The 25,636-nt window shown below is 32.6% G+C and overlaps 2 protein-coding genes and 1 non-coding gene across 5 annotated transcripts; 1 reads left to right on the top strand and 2 right to left on the bottom strand.

The window, feature by feature from the left end:
* Positions 1 to 553: 553 nt before the first annotated feature.
* On the bottom strand, positions 554 to 4,593 carry LOC107899453 (serine carboxypeptidase-like 27). Of its 3 annotated transcripts, none has more exons than XM_016825180.2 (9): positions 3,644 to 4,581; positions 3,455 to 3,547; positions 3,239 to 3,331; positions 3,044 to 3,129; positions 2,639 to 2,899; positions 1,770 to 1,897; positions 1,478 to 1,573; positions 1,299 to 1,404; positions 554 to 1,040 (listed from the first exon to the last, which is right to left on the bottom strand). In XM_016825180.2, the coding sequence occupies exons 1-9, from the start codon at positions 3,993 to 3,995 to the stop codon at positions 900 to 902; spliced, it is 1,356 nt and encodes a 451-aa protein (XP_016680669.2). In that variant the 5' UTR covers positions 3,996 to 4,581; the 3' UTR covers positions 554 to 899. The 3 variants fall into 3 exon arrangements, 2 of the variants coding, with proteins under 2 accessions (XP_016680669.2, XP_016680668.2); XM_016825179.2 differs by having other exon boundaries at positions 3,455 to 3,550; positions 3,644 to 4,577; XR_005912611.1 differs by having other exon boundaries at positions 998 to 1,040; positions 1,486 to 1,573; positions 3,455 to 3,550; positions 3,644 to 4,593.
* Positions 4,594 to 12,707: 8,114 nt separating this feature from the next.
* On the bottom strand, positions 12,708 to 12,814 carry LOC121216620 (small nucleolar RNA R71). The gene has a single exon (XR_005912800.1). It is a non-coding gene; the product is annotated as a small nucleolar RNA R71 (small nucleolar RNA).
* An 8,237-nt stretch (positions 12,815 to 21,051) lies between these two features.
* Positions 21,052 to 21,525, top strand: LOC121216094 (centromere protein F-like). The gene has a single exon (XM_041091394.1). The coding sequence runs from the start codon at positions 21,052 to 21,054 to the stop codon at positions 21,523 to 21,525; it is 474 nt and encodes a 157-aa protein (XP_040947328.1).
* The last annotated feature ends 4,111 nt before the right edge of the window (positions 21,526 to 25,636 follow it).

Below are 25,636 nucleotides of genomic sequence, written 5' to 3'. Positions count from 1 at the left end.
GAATTTCATAATTTAAAATTAAAATTGAGAAAGGATCCATCCACTTACATTTGTGTAAAACTAAAGTGGTTTTATACATTTTCGTAACTTCTTTTTATATGACTAGTATTTTGATAATCTAACCATCGAATTCATTAAGATATATGTACCTGTAAAATTTTGAATCGATCTGATATCTCTATTATATCGATCTAAAATATTTTTATATATTATATATTTAGTAGACTTAAATAAATATTTTTAAAAAAATAATTTATATATGGAGACTGTTGGATTGTTGAAATAGTGTTTTAGTTTTACATTAAGTACTGGATCCCTCAATTGAAAATCATTTGTTGCTCCATGAGAAACACAATTTTCCTATAATAACAAAATGCTTTTCATTCTTTTTTGAAATAAGAAGAATAAAATTGATATATTTTAAAAAGATATGGTAGTTTGAACTTAAAAAAACAAATTCTAAACCTAACCTACATTTAATGTCTCATCAAAGAGCTAACAACCAATGTTCGTTCAAGCAACAAAAGCAACCTAACTGAAAAAGCTGCTCATCAACTATGAAGACAATATTTATTAACAACTTACTTTGAACCACATCTGCAATTTCAATTATTCAAAGTCCTATAAAGAATACATTTCATAAAAATATTCTACAATTTAGTGATCACTCAACATAATTTCTTGACAATTTGTATTAAAAATTTCTATATTTTCTTTTTCATTTATTCATCGAGAAAAAATGAATACTAACATTAACCTATGCTACCCGGATTCTTCTTTTTCTCTGTCCAGCAGTGTACGACCCTTCATGTATATGAAAAACTTATAAAAGTTTGACCATACACTTAAATATTTCAAACTCACCAAAGTTCGAGCAACATGGATATCGATAAGATTTTTTAACTTGGCATCAGTTTGTTCTCCAAGAATGATCGGAAAAGAATAAAAGCTTGACGGGGACGGTGGAGGGGAACCTCATGACCGGCTCCAGTCACTGTTACCAACGTTAACCCTTTGTATGCTTGGCTCCACCCACCAACCTGGATCGGATCAACAAATAAGTATCAAATCTCTTTTCTTTTTCCCTCATCTTGCTTCTTTCTCAACCTTATTTTCCAACTTAACAGCAAAATTATGTAATGATTGTATCTAATAGTATCCAATTCCAATAATCCAGAAAAAAAGTCAAAGTTTTTTATGGTATGAATAAAAAAATATATTAAATATGTAATGATTCTCAACAAGTGTATTTTCAACCATATAATAATAATAATAATCATAATAATATAGGTACTCACCTTTCCATTGGCGTACCAAGGATACCAATTAATGACGGTAGGTAGCTTCAGTGCATCAATGGAGTACCGTGTTGCCGTCACTGGAACTACTGCATCAGTGTCTCCACTGCACAAACACTTCTATCAGAATGCATTATGACAATTTATGGAAACAGAAAAACGAAAGACCGAAACTTAACCTGTATACCCAAATCCTAAGACCAGCAGCAATTAGTTCTTTGTATATAGGAAGCATAGAGAGAGGAGCATCCGTCCAGTAATTTCCAACGATATCACTGTAAAACAAAGATTTACAGATTCGGAAAAAGTATATGTTCGATACAAATATTTTAAATATTCTCGATGTATTCAGAAAGTGATCATATCTGCAATCGACTATCGGAATATGTGTCAAATACAGATGCTTAAAAAAAATGAAATGCAGGATACCAGAAAGAAATTAACTGAGATTCATAAAATCAAATAGCATACCTGCATGTTTGCCATGGATAAGAAAGAGCAGTTACATTTGCATGAAGTGCCTTCTGGACTTCCAGACGATTAAAATACACTTTCGAATATCTCTCGGCGCATGGATCATAAGCTCTTGACATCCAGGGCTGCATTTTAAGAAACAATCCAACCCAAGCTCTATAAAGGGATTTCAAAAGAACAAAATTGGAGAAAAACTTCAATTCAAAACAGTCTGTTTGGAAAATGTGATCGTATACGTAAATACAGAAACTGACTCTTTACTTCTTTCCTGAGTGTTTGTGTTTATCATCTGCGTAAAAACAAATATACCTATATAGAGAACCTTGGAAATAATTGAACATACCTGTATCAGATACATACTCACATTTGATAACTAACACTCGAATACCCACATCTGATACTAACACATGAGTTCAAATATCATTGTGCCATGACTGTACAAAGGTTAAATTTGAATACAAGACTCTTTTTTATCTTTTATCTCTTTATTCAAATAATCTTAACTTTAACAGGAGAGTACTATGTGGTCCACAACTGTGGTTGCAGAATTTTTGTTAACTAAATGGTGCCTCCTGGACCCTCCACGGCTTTAAAGTTTAGAATTGAAATTCAACAACTGCATCAAGTTATACGAAATAAGCCCACAGATTTAATGCCAATTCCCACTAGAAAACTAGTCACACTGAGACACAAGACTGGATGTGAAGATTAAGTTTCAAATTTATCTGATTTTTTTTGTAAAACTATGCAGATTACTGATAAAACAATGGCGAAATGATACAAACATTCATATTTGAGATCAATGGAAAGGCCCCATTATAGTGTTCATAGGAAGAAAAAACAGAACAGATTGATTGAGAACTTACATAATGACCCCTCATGTTATGCCGTAATGTTGAAGTATCTTTGCAAGGTTGAGTGAAGATGCTATATGGATCGATGTTCCCTTGCTCAATTTGAGCAGCTCTAAGAGCATTCATGCATTGCAGAGATGGATGTGTAGAGGATCCCAAGTCACATGCAACTCGTAAACTTCGATAAGTTGAATCAGAAATCAAACCATGAGTCCACCAGTACTCGAATGTGCCAATGAAATCATGGTAGTCATCCGTTACAGCATTTCCAACCTATATATATTATGACAGAACAAAAACACAAGTCATTTGCACAGGTTACAACAATTGAAGTTGCAATCATGTCTGGAAATGCATAGGAATCTGGTGTCGGACATAGATGCTTCAAGAAACACAAAGAATCGGAGACATTCTCACCAAAAATCCCTTGAAATTGATAACAGGATTCTGAACCCCTTTGTTCCTTTCATAAACAAGTTGAGACAATTGAGGAACATAGTGACCTGAAATTATATTAGTCATTTAGCTTAAACTTCAGGCTTTGTTCATCTATGAACCAAAGTAAAATATTACAGTAAAAAAGAAAAACAGGTATTAAAGTGAAAAAATGACCTGCATAACTTTCACCAGCAATGTAGAAATCTCTATGCTTGTATTGTGGAAACCTTTCAAACCAGTTAACCAGAAAAACATATGCATCTTCAGCTGTAAATTCACAACACCAAGTCTCTTACAATCTAAACCATATGAACCAATTCCCTCAAAAACTTAGGCAAAACTAACTACATGTATGTGACTCGGTCTGAATATGCATTAACATATAATTACCAGTTCTCTTATCACCGGTAGTGTATAAATCTGATGTTGTGTTAGTGTATGAAAACCCAACACCAGCTGGAGATTCCAGGAACAGCACATTTGCTACTACACAACAATTCAAACAAGACAATCTTAAATGAAATTCAGACATAACCAAACGGACAAAAGCAGAACATCATTTCATAACAAAAGGCTTACAGTTGTTCCAAGCATAACGATTCAAGTAAAGTGTCTTTCCATCAGGTCTAATTCTAAAAGGACCAATTTCTTCAGCTGCTCCATAAGCAATAGAGGAGCACCCAGGTCCTCCATTGAGCCATAAAACGAGTGGTCTTGACTCGGGTTTACGACTCACTGGTGACTCAATCAACCAGTAAAACAATGCCCTTCCAGCTTGTTGATTCACTGTCACGTATCCTGAATATTGATTGAATCCAACATTCTTTGGCTGTCCGGGTAACTCAGTGATTTTATCCAAAGTTTGATCCCCAAAACAAGTGGAGAAAATCAGAAGAAGAAAGAAAAAACCAATGGATCTTGACTCACCCATGAATCAACCAATCAATAAATCAGAAAAATGAGCAAAACCCAGAATCAGAAATCCAAAAACAGGACTGGGTTTTCAAAAAAGGAAACTTTGGTGAATACTAGAACATGGGGCTTAGTAAAACTGTAAACCAATCAAGAAGTAATATTTCTGGATTTTCAAAGATGGAAACTTTTGGAAATCCTGGAAAATGGGATTTCAGTAACAATGTAGAACTTGAACTGAAAAAGAGAAGGATGACAGAATGAGAGTACAAAACAGACAAAAAAACAAAAACAAAACTCCAGTTAGGAACGACCTTAAGCCACAGAGTTGTTCTAAATGAGACGATTAAAGGCCAAATCACTCTAAATTCTAACATAAATAAGAAGAACAAAACACTCAATATTCAGATCCCAAAAGATGCCACTGAAATTCCCAAAGAATGCTACAAAGTAGAGAGTGGTTGTGTTGACATCTATAACATTTAACTTTCACAATCTCCAATGATTGTGATTGGTTGTCATGAGGTGTAAAAACAGACATGAAACCAAATAAGCCATGCAAGTTTCTTTATTTTTTGTGCTTTTATGTTCTTGTTTGTCTGTTTTTTCAGATTCAAATAAATGCTTTGAATTTTCTTTTTTCTCTTTTCTTTTTTTTTTCCCCCTTAAACAGGTAAAGCTGCACATGGGCTTGTTCCAAGTTTCGATATTGTGAACTTTGCAATTTTTAAAAAATAATAATAATAACAAATTTGCTTGCTGCTATTAAACTGAAATAAAGGAACAATTTATTAGGTTTAAAAAGATACAAATTGAATCCTGGGAAAAAAATTGCAGGGGAAGAAACTGATCATCATTGTGTTTTTTGCTTTTAAGAATCCAATAAGTACAGCATTTGTACTGAGGTTATAAGCAGCTTTAGAATATTCTAAAGTTCGCAAATGATGGAAATATATCAAGTTATTATTTAATTCAACTTTTTTCTTTATTTCTTTTTGTTTCTTTTATAAAAGATAAAAACCTGGAAATCTTAAAAAAAAAAAAAACTTGGTAATGGTTGTCAATGGTGGCCCATGATATTTACACTTACAAGGTAGGAATCCATATATTTCTCTTTCTACTTTTGAAATTATATTTTGAAACATAAAATTTATTTCATACACCCAGGACTCTAAATAGGTTCCCTTTATAATTAAGAAATATGTTGTTTCATGTGAGTTAATATTATTATTGCAATGAAAACAACGACCCGTTTTTGTTTCGATTTAAAAATTAGAGGAAGAAGTAAAAGTTGTGATATTTTTCATTCTTTAAATTCGATATATTTAAAATTTTAATTCAAACAGATGAGAAAAGATTAAGGTTTTAGAATTTTTGTCAAGTTTAAATTTAATCTAAATTTATTTTAATTTAAATCTCAGCAGACTTATTTTAATTTAGATATCCGTATTCTAATTAATATATGATTTTATTTGTAATGTTTATAATCACACAGGTATCTCCTTAACAAAATAAATAGAGGTAGTTTATAAAATTATAAAGAGTTTTAAATTTGAAATACATAAAGAGTTTTAAATTTGAAATACAGTTAAACAATTATTAAAACTGGAACAAAATATCGTGCCAATGCGTGCTGGGTTATTTAATGTATCTGTTGTATTGTAAATATTTAAAAGTACAACGTAGAATTATTCAAAATTTCATCATTAAAAAATTTGATTTACTTTTTTTTTACAATTACTATTGGACAAATAAATCTTCACTTGTGGATTAAATCCATCTGGTTTATATATATATATATTTTCAACACTACTATTTTCTTTAAAAGAGAAAACAGTATGGCATTGATAATAATAAATTGTTGGATTGGGATACTTATTTATTTATTTAGTAATGAGCAAAGCAAGTAAACTATGCACATGCATTTAGTGCTTGGAATTAAAGCTTTTGACCAAAAATATCAGTAAAATAAATAATAATAAAAAAGGTAGAAAGCTTTTAAGGAAAATGGAGGAAAGTAGATTTAGGATTAATAAACATGAGTTTATAGATAAGAATGTATCATTGTTAAAACAAGGAGACAATGCTTTAAAATATTTGTATTTTCCAATACACGATGAAATTATCAGTGAAGTTATATTGCCGTATTGGTGATGTTGAAGTGTTTACGTATAAAAAAATATATCATTAATATTTATTGATTAAATTTTAAAATTTCATCATTAAGCAATCAAAACAAAAGTTTAAATATTTGGGTTAATATTAGAGTAATTTATCTGAAAATAAAAAATAAAGATGTGATTTAAAATTAAAAAATACTTTTGTCAATAATTAGCTGAAAATTAAATTGATAAGATTCGTTAGTTATTACTTTTAACTGGTTGGATTAATTGATAAAAAAATATCCATATAATATCACTACGAGACACTAGGATAACACGCATAAAATATAGATTATATGAAACGATGAAAGTGAAAGAATCTCAATTGAATGTATAACACTATCTTGAAGCATGCTTTACTTTTTATAAGGAAAACAAATTAGAAATAGTTTAAATGATGACTACTCTAATAGCACCAATATTGTTTCCATCATTTTGAAGGAGCCGAGTAACCTCGTATGGAGCCCGTAGAAATTGATGGCCCTCACCAGTGCATTATCATCATGCCCCATCTACTGTGTTTTTACTAGCCTTGTAACCACCATGTTATCACTTTACAAAATTACTGTCCTTACTCTTAGATTTTGTGCTTGTTGGAGCCCCTCCCTCGAGTACTTCCCACAACTTTGTGTCAATCATCGAGCTAGTCCTAACATTCTTCGCAAAACCGGCCACCCATGAACCTTCGTCATCTCGAATTACTCTACCATTCGTGTGTGCCTCTGTAACTATGCATCACGCTCCATTTCTATTAACTTTGAGCCATACTCATGCTGGTTTCTCCCAATAGATCACCTTGTCAATTCGTTGTTTTGTTGCAACCACATTTGCATATTTTGTTCTCACTCGATTGATTTCCCTAGCCAGTCTCGTAGCTTGTTGAAAAATGTTTTCCCATCCCACAAACTCGAGGAAGTTAAACCATTTGTCTTGACAAATGTCCTATGACCATGTTCCTTTTTCATCAATCATGTAATGACAATGAGAGGATATCATTTACTCTTATAGGCTATGATTCCACTATAGTAGCACCCCTAGCCCGACCCAGTTGCCAGATCCAAGCTATAAGATGTTACAACAATCATCGAAGCAATCACATACAGATTTTATCAATTCATTCAAGTCAAACACCAAATCATATCATAACATACATGTACAATAGGATTTACAAACAAAAATGGGACTTAATCTGACTTATAAATGTTCTTAAATTGATTCAAGTATGAAAAAGGACCAAATTGTACTTTTCAAAAATATGAGTGTGGGTATCGATACCCTACAAGGTACTGATACCACTTTTAGCTTCGAATTGTCAAAAATCAAAATAAAAGTCAAAAGGTATTGATACATAGACCAGTGTACCGATACTTTTTCAAAGGTACCGATACATTGCCTTAGTATTGATACCAAATTGACATTCTATTTGTTTTTAAAGTATCGTTTATTGGGTCAAGTACCGATACCTTAACTAAAGGTATTGATACCTCCTGGCAGAAGTCCAAAAATGTAGCATTTGAGTTATTTTTAACACACAAACCAATTACCAATTCAAATAGTACTTTAGACACATATCAAACCTGCATAATTCAACATTCATAAATACTCAAAACATATTACTAACCATTCTAATTCTACCACTCCTTAAACCGCACTTAGGTATCTAAACATAACATTGCAATTTGTACATTCACCAACCATTTAAGCATACGATACCATCCACATTTTTACTTCCAAACTAGTCCATTCAACACATAAAGGTTCAACATTCCCATTAACATTCAAACTCAATAAATTCATATTCAAAATTTACCAATCACATACTTTAAACTCTGCTTGACACCTTGCCATTATAGTCGTTAAATTTCACCACATATGACCATAAAAAGGCAAGCATTACCTATAGATCAAAGTCACAACCGTTCAAGCAAACACATATACATATGAAGCCCATATACATGCCACATAACTGATCTAAACATGATCAAAAGACTATCGAAGTGAAGACTAGATAGTGTGAGTTCGGAGTTGATTCGATCTTCACATTCCGCAAAAGACAACTAAAAAACATAAAAACATAACCAAGTAAGTGTTACAACTCCTTAGTAAATTTATAGGTATTAAAACAATAAATTTACCTTAAATTCAACACATCATAACAACTAACTTACGACCTATGCCTGTTATACCAATTCACAACAATAAGGTAAGCTCATTAGACATTCAAATCATATATCAGTCCAACACTTACTTATTATTTCGATCTAGTACCATGCAACGGGGTCGTCATCAATAAACCATTTCCATCATTATTTTAACAAATGTATGTATCCGTTCAGAACACATGTTGTCATTAACTTGATCAGTAATATCGTGAACCCCACGTATATTTGAGTATTTACATATATATAACACTATCACAAGTAATATATATTATTCAAGACATTACCATCCACTTATGTTACATCAATTCAAAACTATACATATAATTTATTCATCATATATCCTTTTAACATAATCTTAAAATAATTAACAATCATTTCCTTTTTTTTATTAATTCATGAACATTACTAAATAAATTTGGATACTTGGGTAACTATACCACACCAGAAAGCACCATCGTGTTGTACAAAGGTACCAAATAGTAACCAAAGGCACCAAAATACAAACAGAGGCACCAGAGTGCAAACAAAGGCATCGATGTGTTAATAGGGGCATTGAAGTGTAGTTAGGGGCACCAAAGTGCAATCATATACATTTTAAGCCATATAATATCATAATGTACAAACTATCTAATCATATAGCCATTTTCCCATTCATTCCATAGTGCGTACATATTCATATTTACTATATATTTTATTTTCTTTCAATTTAGTCCATTTGATGCCAACAACAATATATACACTTAGTAATTCAAGATAGAAAACAATACAATACAAAACAATACAATTATATTACGAATTAACAAAGTCTCATATGAACATACCTCTAAAAATAACTAGGATTTAGGGACTAATATGCAATTTCTCATTTTCCTCGATTATCTTCCAATTGACTCAATTCTTGATCTACAATAATTCATTAAAATTTATCAATTCCAATTACCTTATACCATCATATTATAAGTACAAATCAATTAAATTTCAATTTTTGAAAGTTCCCTAATTTTTTTCATTTTATTCAATTTAGTCCTTAAAACTAAAATAGCTATATCTTTCAAATTTAAGCACTATTTTTAATCTGATTTCAATTTCATCCTTTTATAACCATCTAAAATCATTAATTACAAAAATTTCATGTCACTTTCAAAATATTTAAATTTTAGTCCCTACACTCAAAACTAACAAATTTTACTTTACAAATTAGTCCCTTATAACATCTAAGCTTACAATCACACCATTTAATATTAAAAGATTCAAGATTCATCAATGGAAACATTTCAAAAATTGACATACGAGTTAGCTAAATCAAGCTCTGGGGACTTTAGAAACATAAAAATTACAAGAAATGGCTTAAATTACCTAACTAATTGAAGGCGAAAAGCTTGAAACTCAAGGCTGATTCTTATTTCTTCAACTTTGATATTTTCATTGGATGACGAAGAATACCCTTCTCTTTCATTCCACTTTAATTTTTGTATTATTTTATGCTTTTATCTTTATCTTATAATTTTAACTTAATTTTTCATATTAATTTAGATTTTAAACCACCAAAACCATCCACTCTAAAACCAAATGGTCTAATTGTCAATTAGAACTTTAGTTCAATTACAAAATAAGTATTTTAACAATTAAAACATCTAAACTTTTGTAACTTTTACGATTTAGTCCTTGTACCATAATTAATCACTAGTTTGGTAAAATTTCCTATCCAAAATTTGATTCATCTATATAATAACTTTGGAAATATTTAATAAAAATATTTACGAGCTCAGTTTACTGAAACAAGGTCCTGATACCTCATTTTCCAACACCATTAACTTTAGGATCAACACACTTGTACCTTAACTAACTATCCAATTAACAAAATTATTTAACAAAAAATCAATATAATATTATAATTATCAGACTTGATCATCGGAGAATAGGGTCCCGAAACCGCCATTTTCGACACTACAAAAAATCGGGCTTTTACAACTATTGTGGAATGATGCTACATCATGCAGAAGTTGTATAGTCAACGTACCGGCTTTAGATTCCATACATATTTAAACTCAAGGTTTTAGTACATCAAAGTATACGAGTCACGCATACATAGCCCATCATCCATTTAGGATTAAGGCATGTCACATTATGAATGTCACAAGTGAATAAATCCATAAATGAGTTTAGGATAAATTCAAATTGGGTCTTGTTTGATGTATTGTTGGTCAGACAATGACATCTATATGTCTATATTCTGGGAGTCATTTGCTTCGACGTCCAAGGCAAGACATCTTCCCAATTGGACTTGATAGACAAAATAATAGTCTTTCAATCAATTTGCTCAATTTCGATTAGACTATGTGTAACGACTAAGTCTTTAATGGTGTTAGAAAATGTGATTTCGAAACCTCATTACCATAAACCGAGTTCGTAAATACAAAATAGGATCATTTACAGAGTTAATATAAAAATATAATAAAATTTGATTGATAAACTATAAAAGTAACATGTTTTTAATCGCATTCTTGATGCGTTTTTGGATGATTTATTATGTAAATTAGTGAATTTGATGCTCCAAATCCTTTAAATTCATATTTTTATACTTAGGTGAGTATAGTGGAGCAAAAGGAGCTAAAAATAAGCTAAAACCGAGAAAAAATAGCTATTTTTAGCATCCATACGGCCTGAGCATTTCCACATGAGCTGGCCACACGCCCATGTGCCAGGCCGTGTCGATTTTGCACCCTGTTTCCCAAACGCGAAAAACCCCATTTTTAGGCTTTTTGAGCATTCTAAAGTCTATAAATAACAATTAGAAGAAGACCTAAGGGAGCACTCAGAGAAGATTGAAGAAATTACTCGAAGAACACCATCGAAGCCAACTCAGAAGTAGATCTCCTTCAAGGTTGAAGATCTCCTTTTAACTTCTTTCGAAGTTTTAGTGAATTTCTTTATGTCTTGTGGTTTTTCCGACTTTGAAATGTTTTCATTTCAGATTATGAACTAAATTCCCTAGATACCTAGGGAAGATGAAACCTATGATGAATCTTATTATTTGATTTCTGAATTACATGATAAATACTTAATTCTTGTTCTCAATTATGTATGCTTATTTCGTGTTTTAATATTTTTGGGATATTAATTCATGTTTAATGTGCTTATTTTAGTGGAGTAAAAGTCCCTATTTAAGAGTAGATCTAGCATAATTAAGTGGAGTTGCATGCAATCCTAGAAATAGGACGGCATAAATCTACTGGATTAAAGTCAAATCTAATAGGAGAATCCATAGATCGAGTTAATGCGAAAATAGAGGTTTTAATTAGAAAGAGATTTTAATTAATAAACTTAGAGTCAGTTGTTTTTACTCTTGAAAGAGATATTAACATAATTTAGGGGTTTTTACGGATCAAGACACAAGTGAATAAATCATTTAATTCAAATTCAGAATAATAAGTGAAGTCTAGGTGGATTCTTTCCTGGGTATTGTCTTTCTCTTTGGTATTATTCGATTATTTCTTATTTCATTTTTTGTTACGTTCTTAGTTAATTTAGATTAGTAAATTTAGATTAAAAACAATCACCCTAATTTATCGGCTAAATAATAGAAAAACGGTTATTACTAGTACTTTTAGTCCTCGTGTATACGATACTCTCTACTCACCATAGTTATACTATTGTTCGATAGGTGCGCTTACCTTTGTCCTAATTATAGTTAGTGTAGTGATCATCAAGTTTTTGGCGCCGTTGCCGATGACTAAAATATTAGGAACACTCAATTTTTATTAATTTAGCCATTTTTTTATTGTATTTTATTTTTTTAGTTTAATTTTTGTTTTCTAATTTTTATTTTAATTTACTTCTGGCAGGTTCCTTTAGTTTATAACTAGAAGAAATCTGTCGGGACCATTAGTATTTGATAGTGAAATTGAAAGTACAGCTCGTAGAAACCATAGAGAAGCAAGACAGAATCGACAGAATATAGTGGAAGAGCAAGAGGACGTTATTATTATTACTGAGGAGATGGCTGATAATCAGAATAATCAACTACCTCTTGTGGTTATTGCGAATCCTGCAAATCAGAACCAAGCCCACTGTAACTGGGGCTGAATCGAGTATTGTGAGACCCACCATTGCTGCGAATAATTTTGAACTAAAGCCGAACACTATTCAGATGGTTAACAGTTTGTTCAGTTTAATGGTTTGCAAGACAAAGATCCAAATACTCATTTGGATAATGTTTTAGAAGTATGTGATACTTTCAAGATAAATGGTGTTTCTAACGATGCCATTCGTTCATGGTTGTTCCCTTTCTCGTTGAGGAAGAAAGCTAAACAGTGGTTGAATTCTTTACCACGAGGTTTTATCAGTACATGGGATCAAATGACTGAGAAATTCTTACTGAAGTACTTTCCACCAGCTAAGACAACTAAGTTAAGGAATGATATCTCTTCCTTCGTGCAGATGGACTTAGAGACCCTATATGATGCATGAGAGATGTATAAAGATTTATTGAGAAGGTGCCCTTACCATGGGCTACCTCTATGGCTACAGGTTCAAACCTTCTACAATGGTTTGAACCCCTCAACTGAGCAATTGATCGATGCAGCAGCCGGTGGTACTTTGAACAGTAAAACACCTAAAGAGGCTTATGAGTTTATAGAGGAGATGTCACTGAATAATTATCAGTGGCAAGTCATGAGGACGAAGCCAACAAAAGCAGCCAGTGTTTTTAACTTAGATGCGGTCACCATGTTATCGAATCAGGTAGAACTTTTAAATAAAAAAATTTATGGTTTATGTGTTTCTATGTAGGTACATCTGGTGATGCAGTGCGATGCAAATGGAGGTGGAATAAATAATTTAGAATATTTACCCTTCGGTCTTAGCATGGAGAAGAGCAAATAAATTATATGGGTAATAATTCTAGACCTCAAAATAATCCTTATAGTAATAACTATAATGTAGGATAGAGGAACCACCCAAATTTCTCATGGGGTAGTTAAGGAAACCAAAGACCACAACCCCCTCCAGGCTTTCAACAACAACCCTATCAGCAGGAGAAGAAACCAAACCTTGAAGAGATGTTGGAAAAATTTATTTTGGTGTCAGAAACCCATTTTTAAAACACCGAGACGGCTTTGAAAAATTAGCAAGCGTCGATTCATGTGCTCGAAAATCAGATTGGATAGCTTGCTAAATTGGTTTTAGAAAGGCAGTAAGGTAGTTTACCTAGTAACACCGAACCCAACCCAAAAGAGCATGTGAAAGCAGTTACATTAAGGAATAGGAAAGTGTTGGCTGAACCTGAAAAGAAGCTGCAACAGGAATCTGATAAGGAAAATGATGAGGGGGTACAACCCGAAGTGAGTGAAACACTGGTACTTAAAGAATCTGATAAGAAATCTATTGCGTTCTTAGTTAATTTGGATTAGTAAATTTAGATTAAAAACAATCACCCCAATTTATCGGCTAAATAATAGAAAAACAGTTATTACTAGTACTTTTAGTCCTCGTGGATACGGTACTCTCTACTCACCATAACTATACTATTGTTCGATAGGTGCGCTTGCCTTTGTCGTAATTATAGTTAGTTTAGTGATCATCATCGATTAAGTAATTTAATCGAGAAAATGGTTAATTGAAACTTAGGGACTAAATTGTAAAAGTCTAGTCGCTATTGAGTTTTAATTTAGAAAATGCTTGAGGACCTAGATAGCAATTATCCAAAGGACCAAAAAGAGAAATAAACCAATTTTTGGCATAAGTTAGTGGATGATGATGATAAATTCCACTTAGAAAAAATTATATGCTTAATTATGTCTAGAAAAAATTATATGCTTAATTATGTCTTAATTAACTAATTAAATATGGTTAATTAAGATAAAATAATACTAATCTAAGTATATATACTAAAATTAGTGGAGGATTTTCATCTTCCTCATTGTTTCAACTGTCCATTTTTAGAAAAAATAATAAAGAAAGAAGCTTTTAGTTCATTCAACATTGGGTCAAGCACAATTGTAAGGTAACAAAGCTTGTTTCATATAATTTTTATAGACTTATGATCATGAGAGCTTGATTTAGCTAGTCCATGTATCAATTTGCTCAATTTTTAAGTTTTTAGCAAGATGCCATTGTTGAGAAATTGATGAATTAATCTTGAATTTGATTGATATTAAGCTTAGATTATGATAAGGACTAAATTGTAAAGCTAAATAAACTTGTTAGTTAACTTTGTAACATTAGGAACCAAATTGAATAAATTGAAAACATTTCATTAAATTATGATATAACTAAAAATTATAGGGTCCCTAATGAAAGAATGTGAAATCGAATTTTGATCCGATGCTAAATATCGAAAGATATGCATATAGGGACAAAATTAAACAAAATGCAAAATATGTTTGAATTTGTATTTGAATATGAATTGGATGAAATCAGATATTGCTTTATTTATTGATTTATTAAACGTAGCTAAAAATGACATCTGACCATCAAGAGGGAAAAGAAAAGCGAGATTTGTTGACGATTGACGAGAGAATTCAGTTTGTATTTCTATGATTCAAGATCATTGAATATATATGTCGATTGCATGATTTACCATCGAGGTAAGTTTATATTTTTGTATGAATTAATTTGAAGTGGATGATATTAAATGTCGAGAAAATAGACTAAATTGAATGAAAAAGAAAATAGTATGATATAATTGATACATGATACGTTATATGAATATGAAATGAAACATGCTATGTGATATGGGATATATATATTAATTGGTGATGAATTGAAATGAGATTATGATATTGGCTGTGAATCGATATATGAATTGATTATAAAATGAAATTAGATCATTGGTACCCTATTGACTTTTCAGGTAGAGTCGGATATAGTTGACATGCCATAGGATTAGATTTGTGTACAAGTTTATACTTTGGTTTTACCAATTAGACGCAGAGTACATTATTACTTCGGATGTCTGATGAGGTGTGGAGCACATTTTACTTCGGTTATATTGATGAGACATTAAGCGCAATATTTACTTCGGACGCTCCGATGAGGCACTTCGTGTCATATTGGTGTGTTGGTTGGTTGATTCGTGTATCTGTCTCGAGTCCGAGTTAGGTTTATAATGAATATAATGGATAAATTAGAAATTTTTTTAGTGAATTGATAATATGAATTGGTATTATAAAAACTTATATGTGAATTGCAATTATAGATAGCATGTGAAAGACCATGCGAATTGGTTTATATGAGCCTGGAGGGCCAATATGGAAACATCGCGAATTAATAGATTCAATACGAAAATGGGATTTGATGTGTTAAATGGTTTGAATTGAAATGGTATATTGATAATAGGAAGTATATTATGACATGTTCTATGGAATTATTGAATTTGAGAATATATGATTCATATATGGTTATATATGTGATATGGATAGGTGATATTGGAATGGTAGCAACTTAAACATGCTTGCTCTCATTTTTAGCATGTTAATGTTTTCGATTATATGACTTGAATCATGAAAGTACCACTAAGCTTCATTGCTCAACGTACAATTTGTTTATTTTGTGTGTAGGTGTAGGTGGATCTCGAAGTCTTAAGAAATAACTCAGCATCCAATCCATAGCATTGACTCAGCAATGTTTTGTTGGATCTAGTGCACTAGGTGTACTATATTCATTTGTAAACTTGTACTTTTTTTAATAGACTTGTTTAATAACATTATTCATCAATTACATTAATACCCTTTTTCTATTGTCCTTAATGGTTTTTGCATGCAAAGCAAAATGGAAGCAAATATTAGCTCACCTATTATCTAATGTTTAACTAATACTAAGCGATATTATGTGGTTGGATTGCAATGCAGAAAGAAAACTTATATTAGTAGGTGAACCTAAACTTGTCATTACTCTAATAAAAAATGAGCAAACTGATTGAAAGACTAATATGCCATCAATTAAGTCCAATTGGAGAGATACTTTATCTTGAGCATCGGAGTAGGCTCCCAGAAAATAAAGACATAAATGTGATTTACTGGACTAACAGTACATCAAACATAACCCAAGAAGAATATATCCTGAACCCATTTATGGATTTATTCACTTGTGACATTTATGTATGACATACCTTAATCCTGAGTAGATGATAGACTATGTATGCGTGATTCGTATACTTTGATATATGTAAAAGATCGAGTTCGAATAGGTAAGGAACCAAAAACTAGTGCATTGGGTATACGACTTCTGCAGTATGTAGCATCATTCATAATAGTGAAATTCATAGCCCAAGACATGGGTAAATGATATCCTTTTATAGGCATTACATGATAGATGAAAAGTAAAAGTGGTCACGAGCCGTTCGTCTTTGTGATGAATGACTTAATTACTATTTGATAGTAATTGACTTTTCATGAAGGAAGATGTAATTGTTATTATGAGATAAAATATATCATATTGGGATAACGAATTTATCCCAAATAGATTAAGGATATCATATGAGGGTAACACATTTATGTAAAGGTCATTGGATAAGCACTGTCTCGAGATAATGCGAGTGATGTGCAAGTGTACACAATCTTTGACAAATAATTAAGGGTGAATCAAACTAACTAATTTGATTAACTAAAAATTACCTAAGTAAAATTAAATGAAAGGAAAACACAGAAAAAACAACAATTCACAAAAACAAATCTCAATAACATAAATGTGTTAGATTAGTTATCTTCTTTCACTATGAATTATTAAAACCTAGTAATGATGTTACGGAAATCCATGACGACTTAGCTATTTATTAACCCATGAAATCATACTTATTAAATTATTTAAATTTTCTAACATAAGTCTATGCTAAATCAACTTAGTAATTTTCATAAGCAGTCATTCATATTATGTGATGTAACGGAATATTTCTATACTGAAATAGTTTAATCACATTAATTCTAGGGTTATGCAAGGTAATAAAGTTTTTTTCAATATTATTACTAAATTTGACCTAATTTTATCATAAATAAGATCAAACATGCACCAATCAGATATTGTGTCAATTAATTACAATTGAGGTCTGATCAAATAATTAATTCAATTGCACCCACACATTCGTAATGCACATATAACATGTCATGATTTTTTCTAATTGAATGAACAACCAAGGCACATAGCATCATTAACAACATTTTAAGAAATCGAAGCTAAAGAACATAATCAATCTAACAACAACAAATTTAAGTTATTATGATTAAGTTAAAAACATAAAAATATTTGACAATTGTAATACCTCAATTTTACCCGGTCTAATAAATGCAAAAAAAAAACAGATAAAATAATAAAATAAAAATAGTCCATAATGTTTGATTACAAACGGGCTACAAGGCCCAAACCAAAGTGGTGGCCCAAATACAGTGGCCCAAGACAGAAGATGAAACCCTAGGGTTTCAAATTTTCAACAGCGCCGCAACTGAGCCTCCGGATCTTCGCATCTTCGCCTGCAAGAAATAAACACAAGAAAGGAAAGAAAAATCAAATCAAATCAGATTGAATCAATCAAAATTTGTTTCTTGATTTATTTTGTTCATTCGGCTATAAAAAGCCAAAAGCAATACTGTAACGAGATCCGATTTTTGAAATAAAAATAAAACTACAACTTTCACAATATCAGGAGCAAAAAAATCGAATCAAAAGGTTGTTATTTTGTAGTTTTTATTTATTCTCTATTTTTTTTTACTATTATATACATACTGTAATAAATAAAGAAAGGAGAGATACAACCTCTGTTTTGAGTCCTAAATCATTGTGGACGGTTGAGGGTGTCGTCTCCGATGAAAGACAACCGAAAGCCGAAAGGTTTCAGTGCTTTTGGGGCACTTTCGTTGGTGTTTTGTGGGATTTAAGCTCAGATCTAGGATCAGGGGTCAATAAGGTTGAAAGGGAAATTTTTTTACTTTTTCTGGCCACCGCGGATGGTGGTGCCGGCGCTGGGGATCGACGGCCGGCATGGTGGCCGGTGACCGACCGATGACCGTTCGATGATCGGCCCATCGCCTGAGGACAGGAAGGTTGAGAGAGTTTTTAAAAAAGGTTTTTTTTTTGTTTTTTTATAAATGTTTTGAAATGAAATTTTTGACTTAAATTTGGCTTAAATAGGCCAATCAAAACGGCGCCGTTTTGGAGGGAAAGGATCCGCGCGTCGACCCGACCCGGACCCAGGGTCCGCGTGTTTTTGCGCGGAGGGGAAAATTGCACTTTTAGCCCCTCCGCCTTTAAATGTCTTTATAATTAGGTTTTTATTTTTTTTAAAAATTCGCCCTGTAATTTATTTTAATTTCAATTTGACCCTTATTGAACGACATCGTTTTAGAGGAGAAGGGAAAATTTCCCTTCCAGCCCCTCTATGTAATTCACGCGTTCAATTTGGTCCTCCAGATTTTATTTATTTGCGGATTCACCCTTTTTTTGAATTTTTGTCCCAATTTAGTCATTTCTCATATTTTTCTTAAAATCAGTATTTCTAATGATTTTTTTATGAAATTATTGTTATTATTATATGAATATATATAAATGTTTCTTTCGTATGTATTTATACCTTAAAAATTAATATTTCTTGTATTTTTTTAATACATGTTTTATTAATTTTGATACTATTTAATCATTTTAAATTTATATATTTTCTTGGGTACATGTATATTTTGTTTGTTTATTTCAATCATCTGTTTATTAATTTAGGTTTACATATTTTTATCTTGTCCATTTATTTAATATTCTGCAAGCCATCATTTTATTTATTTGTTCATATATTTGTATTATTTTTATGCTATTGTAGTATTATTGCATTATATATTTAATGTAGCATAACATTACATTTTTCCACTCGATTTTTAAAATCAAACTTTTTCAAAATGGGTGAGGATTGAGGAATCTGCTGGTTTGGGTACCTTTACTCTAGAAGCTAAACTACATATAGTGAACCTTAGGAATCCACCTTAAGTAGAATCATACTAAATCCTAGTAGATATCCAATTAGGGATCTTTATTATTTCTTGATTATATCTTGTGTTTCTATGTTATACTAACTTTTGGTGTTTTATTTGCATGACATGACATTTCATTTCATCATAAAAGGCGTCAATTCAAATTCAGTTGCTAGAAAGAAGGCTTAACATAAAAAGCGGGTTTCTTGATAAAGTGGAGGACAATGCGGCTGTTCGAACTTGGTCTGAAACAACGCAGCAAGAAAAGGGCGATAGTTTGGCTGATGGGTATGTATCAGAGTTATGGGAATTTACGCATATCAGTGCAACTCAGAACAATCTGCAAGAATTGAAGGAAATCTGGGGTCAGTGGAGTGATGAGGTTAGACAGCTCTTTTATGATAATTATGGGGATTTGCCTTATTTGCTTGATGTGAAGGTAGACAAGCATTTGTTTCAAGCTCTCGCCCAATTCTGGAATCCTGCTTACAGTTGCTTTACGTTAGGGAAGGTCGATTTAGTGCCTACGATAGAGGAATATATGGCTTTACTCCGTTGCTCAAAGTTTCAAGTGGACAGGGTCTATTCGAGAGTGGTAAATGTGCCAACCTTTTCCAAAAAGCTGATGAGTGTAACAGGAATGAGCGAACAGTGGGTTGTCGCACGAATTAAGCAAAAGGGAGACAGTAAGTGCATTCCTTGGAGGGGCTTGAAAGATGCAATCCTCACACACTAGATTTCAGGAAAAGGTTAGATGTTTTGGCTTTAAGTATATATGGCTTGGTTGTCTTCCCTAAAGCCTTGGGATATGTAGATGAAACAGTCACTGATTTATTCGACCGGCTTGATAAGAAAGTTACACCGATTCCAGCAATCTTGGCAGAGACTTTCAGGTCATTGAGTGCATGCCGGAAGACGGGTGAAGGTAGATTTATTGGATGTGCACAGCTTCTACTCGCGTGGTTTCGCAGTCACTTTTGGAAGGTGGATAAAGTGTCGTATCGGGTTTTCTCTAAAAATTATTCACCACTAAAGGAGATATTCGCTACGCCCAGGAGAGACGACATTTCGAAGGAGAAGTGGATAGCAATTCTTCAAAATCTTCGAGAGGAGGACATTGAGTTGAGAGCTCCTTGGTTACTTCCAGATGAGATCCTGTATAGTGTGGTAGTTTTGATTGGGTTCCTTTGCTAGGGGTTTGGGGAGCTACTGGATACGCCCCATTATTGGTGCTAAGGCAATATAGGTCAAGGCAATTTATACCTGCGACCCAAGGGTTAGCTGATTGTAAATTTTTGTACAAGGATGATGATTACAGAAAGAAGATTCAAGAGATGGTTAGTACGTGGAAACAAACTCGCCGAATGAAGAGGCTAGCTGTGGGTCCAATGACAACTCCTGGGTATCATCAATGGTGGGCTAGAAGGATAAATGATAATACACCTAAGTTAAATCAGAAAGAAAGCCAGTCAATAGAAGAGCATTTGCGAGTCATTCCTTCTGAGTTGGAAATGGTAAGACAAGATTTTGAGAGGAAGAATGCGAATTTGGAGAAAAGAATAGAGCAAATGGAGGCGGAAAAGAAGAACTTGAGATTGGACATAGACGTTCAGAAGCTTGAGAATGAGAGGTTGAAGAAAGAAAAGAACAAAGCTGATGAGGAACTGGGCAGTCTAAAGACGGATTATAAAAAGCTGCGCTTATCAATAAGAACTGCTGGGCTGGGAAAGACATCAGAACAGTGACGAGTAGAAATCCAAGGAGAAAAGGACAAGGCCGATAAGTGGGAACAGATATTTCAAGAGATGCAAAGGCGAAATGAGGCCTTAGAGAAGAGTTTGTCAGAAAGCCAGAAGGAAAATGGGGAGTTAAAGGATAGGGTGATTGTATTGGAAAGATCCCTTCGTCAGTATCGAAACCGAAATTCTACGATAGAGCTAAAAGCTAGCTTGAGCAAGATTGAAGAAATGGAGAAAAGAATTGAAGAGTTAGAGATGGAGCTGCAAAATTATGAGATCCAGATCAAGCACTTAAAAGCAAACGAGAGTCATAGTAATGAACAGCTTCACCATTTTCAGAATCAGGTTAGAAGCAGAGATCATCTTATTGAGGAAGCTGTAGTCCAGATTCAAGAAGTAGCTGACCATATACAGACTTTAGCAGTACAAGCTGACACGCTGAGTGTGAAGTATGAATTAGAGTCAGATCGGAGGCAAGAATTGGCTTTGTTACTTAGAAAGATTAGAGTTCTGGGTACTAGGGCAAGGTCGTATTTGTAATTCATTTTATGTAAAGGAATTTAATTTCTAGTAAAGTTTTCTTATATGGAATTGAATTCAAATTGACGCCTTTTCTGCATTCATTTCATGCATTGCATTGTTTCATATGCATTAATAAATACATTAAGGGATTCTAATTAATCTAAATTACTCATCAGTTAATCTGGAAACCAATCAAGCTATCAAACACTGCTACGAAACTCGATCCAAAACTAGAGACATGGACCAAAGGCTAGAACAGTTCCAGAAAGAAATGCAAGAGCAAATGAATGAGCAATTAGAGAAGATTCAACAAAAGATGATGGAAAAAATAATGGAATCTCAAGGGAGTATGATGGCTAAGTTGACTCTGTTATTGGCTGGAGGAGTTGACAAAGGAAAGGGGTTGGTGCTCAACAATGAAGAAGGAGACAACGAGGGACCTGTTTATTCCTCAGGACTTACTTCTCAACAAGCGGGGATATATCCGCGCAAATCCTCCGTTACTATCAAACATCAAGACGGTACTGAAACACCGATAAACTTCCAAGCTAGAGACAATCTTGCTAATCTTGTTATCCCAGACTTCGATGAAACAATCGAGAAAATGAATGATGAATTGCCGAAACAGCTCGAGAAAAAGTATAAATGGCTAGAAGAAAAACTTAGAGCGATAGAAGGTATTGAGAGCTACCATGGAATTGATGCTAGAGAATTGAGCTTGGTTCCAGGTCTGGTACTTCCTCACAAGTTCAAAATGCCAGAATTCGAGAAATACAACGGTACTAGTAGCCCCGAAGCCCATATTACTATGTTCTGCAGAAGGATGACTGGATATGTTAATAATGACCAGTTGCTGATACATTGCTTCCAGGATAGCCTCGTAGGGGCTGCATCCAAATGGTACAATCAACTAAGCCGTACCCATATTAATTCATGGAGAGATCTAGCACATGCATTCTTAAAACAGTACAACTATGTGACTGACATGGTACCTGATAGAATTACTCTGCAGAACATGGAAAAGAAGCCTGGTGAAAGTTTCAGGCAGTACGCACAGAGATGGAGGGAAGTTGCTGTCCAAGTTCAACCATCTCTTCTAGAAAGAGAAATGACGATGCTTTTCGTTAATACATTGAAGGCCCCATTTATTACGCATCTGTTAGGGAGTGCTTCTAAAAGCTTTTCTGACATAATTATGAACGGGGAAATGATAGAAAATGCCATCAGAAGTGGGAAAATAGATGCTGGGGAAAGTGGCAGAAAGCCAGTTTCGAAGAGGAAAGAGAACGAGGTCAACAACACAAGTTCGTATTCGAAGACAGTTACAGTAAGTCAATCGGGGAAGACGGCTGTTAACCAACAGGGATCATCAAAGCAAAGATCTGACACAAGGCAAAACACAGAGAAGCTTCAAAACACAGAGATTCTATTCTTTGTGAATAAATTATTTAGTTGAATTAGTTACATTGCCAGCGTAGAGACAATTAAAAATGTGTGAAAATTTTTCCCAAATGATTAATAAGTGTGTAGTTAAATATGTAAATGCATGCATTAGAATTCAACACTATTCATTGAAATAAGTAGAAGCATGCTTTGGTTTTATATTCATTGAATTGTTAATAGATGACCTAAGACATTGTTTGTTAGCCTAGAGCCTAAATGACCAACCGGTATGCTACGTTATCCTTAGTTCCCGTAATTTGAGCCTTTAATTATCCTTTCTTGATGAACCTACTTTTTCTAGACCTCAGGCCTAAAGTGAGTTAAAAACTCAACCCTTCACAATTCCTAATCTTGAATCACATTATAGAATGGATGTTAGGCCATGGACATTGAGGGTTAGGTAGAAACATTTTGGAGGTCTTTAAAATGCATTGAGTGAATAGTGAAGAGATGGTTTCGTATGACATGTATAGACTCTCATAAAAAAATTGTACGTAGAATGAAAAATATAAGTGAATAAAAGCATGTTTAGAGCTAAAAGCATTGTGAGTGAAAAGAACAAAAAATGAAAAAACATGCTCAAAGTGAGAAATCAAGTAAATAGCATAAAATTAGATTTTCAATATCATAGTGCACAAATACTAGCTAATATCGAATAATTTCTTCCACATTATTAGAGAGATAAGGAAGGGGAGAGAAGAAGAACTAAGGAGGTGAGCTTAATGATTACATATGGGGGAATTGGGAGCAATGCCATATGTTATATTGTTTATAGTGCTTGAACCGTTTTAAGCTAATATTTTCTTTGAAATCATACCAACCTAAGCCTCAGAACATTACAAGCCAAAAAGCCCTATGTGACCTTAGCATCAATGTTTGTAAAATCGAAACTTGTGGAAGAAATGAATAAGTTAGATTCTTTCATGTATATATACATCATATCATACCTTATTTTGATGGAATAATGTGAAAATTATTGTTTTGATAAGATTACCTCTATTTCTGTTTATCTTGTAACTTTGTCAACTAAAATGATTTGCTCTCAAAGTTGTGAATTTGCAATGTATCATTCTTAATTTGAATAGTAAAAGAATTTATTAGAATGTAAGTATCCATTCATTGATTTTTAAATTCATTCATTGTTCAAGGGTAATTTTTTATGCATATTTCTTAGGTGTTTGCTTGAGGACAATCAAATATCTAAATGTAGGAGAGTTTGATTTGTTGTAATTTGATACGTCAAATTAGGCTCTCCATTACACTTAAAGAGCTTATTCTCAAGTATATTAGGTGTATTTTCTTTAGTTTTGTTGTTAATAAATTATTTTTGTTAGTTTTATGCCATTTTTTAGACCTAAATTGGCAAATTAGGTCATAGGGAACCTAACAATGAGATTAAGTGATGTAGGGAGCTCATAATGGCCTAAACATGAAGAAAGTATCACTTAGAAGGGGGTATCGCGATATCGAGGCATGGAAGTCGTGATACCCCCTACCAATGCTGAAGTGAAGAAAATTGAGGCCAACTACAGTGATATTGCGATATTGACTAATGGGTATCGCGATACCGAGACCCCCAAGACTCCCAATATCAAGACTATTCTGGGTATCGCGATATCGCTGCCTGATGGGTGAAAAAACTGCAAGGGCACTTTTATGTCCAACAAGCTTAAGTCTATTTTTCATTTAAGGATATAATGGTGAATGTTAGGTTACATGTTAGTAGGCTATAAATACAACTTTATAAGCCTTTGATTTTAGATTTTGATGGTTGAACACTCTCCTTAGGTTTTCATAGTTTTAGATTAGGGGTTTTCTTTTCTTTTCATTTTTTTAGATTAGGTTTTCTCTTTTCTTTTTAGAATATATTTTCTTTTTTTTGTTTCATTTCTTTCTTCTTGTTGAAGATTATATAAAAGGGAGAGGATTAAACTCTTGGACTTTATCGGATTCCAATCAATTAAATGAGAATTTTTTCAAATTATTTACTTTTATTTTATGCCTACCACATTGGAAAAACAAATTTGGAAAATGCAGCGAAAAATAAGTTTAAGGTAAAAATTAGAGTTTTAATTTTTTTCCAAAAATAAGAACTTGGTTGTGATATCTAAATTAATAAACACTTAATCAAAATTGTACCTTTTTGATTTGTCTAGGATGAACGCTTCGAACAAGTAGTCTTCTTCGCTATCTTTAAGCTCACGTCTACCAAGTTTTGATTTGCTTCGAATCAAAAACTTTTCCTCAAAATTACTAATTGGGAAATTTTGCAATTTCTTTAAAATTTTGGGCCAAGTTGCAAATAAGAAAAACATCTCTAGAAATCTTCTGAAATAATTTGTTCAGAAAATTTTCTCTCTAAAATTTTCTCTTGAATTCAAGTGTATGTAAAAGAATGACTCAAGGCTCTCTTTATATTGGTAAAGTTTAGAGAGTTCAGCTAAGATCAAACTTAATCACTTTAATACTAAATAAATATAATACTTATCAAGATAAATATTAAATTAAATTTAATATTAAGATAATCATTTTAATATTAAATTATATTTAATACTTATCTTGATAGTATTATATTAATTTAATATTAAATTTATTAAAACAATATTATTATTGAGTAGTTAAATAGAAATAAAATTATCCGATAGATTCCCAATAGGAGTGTTGTTCTCCCACTGCTCAACCACAG

This window comes from Gossypium hirsutum, chromosome D04 (assembly GCF_007990345.1).
Source record: "Gossypium hirsutum isolate 1008001.06 chromosome D04, Gossypium_hirsutum_v2.1, whole genome shotgun sequence".
Lineage (NCBI taxonomy): Eukaryota > Viridiplantae > Streptophyta > Magnoliopsida > Malvales > Malvaceae > Gossypium > Gossypium hirsutum.
The sequence above is the reverse complement of the archived record's forward strand: the minus strand, read 5'-3'. Positions and strand labels throughout refer to the sequence as shown.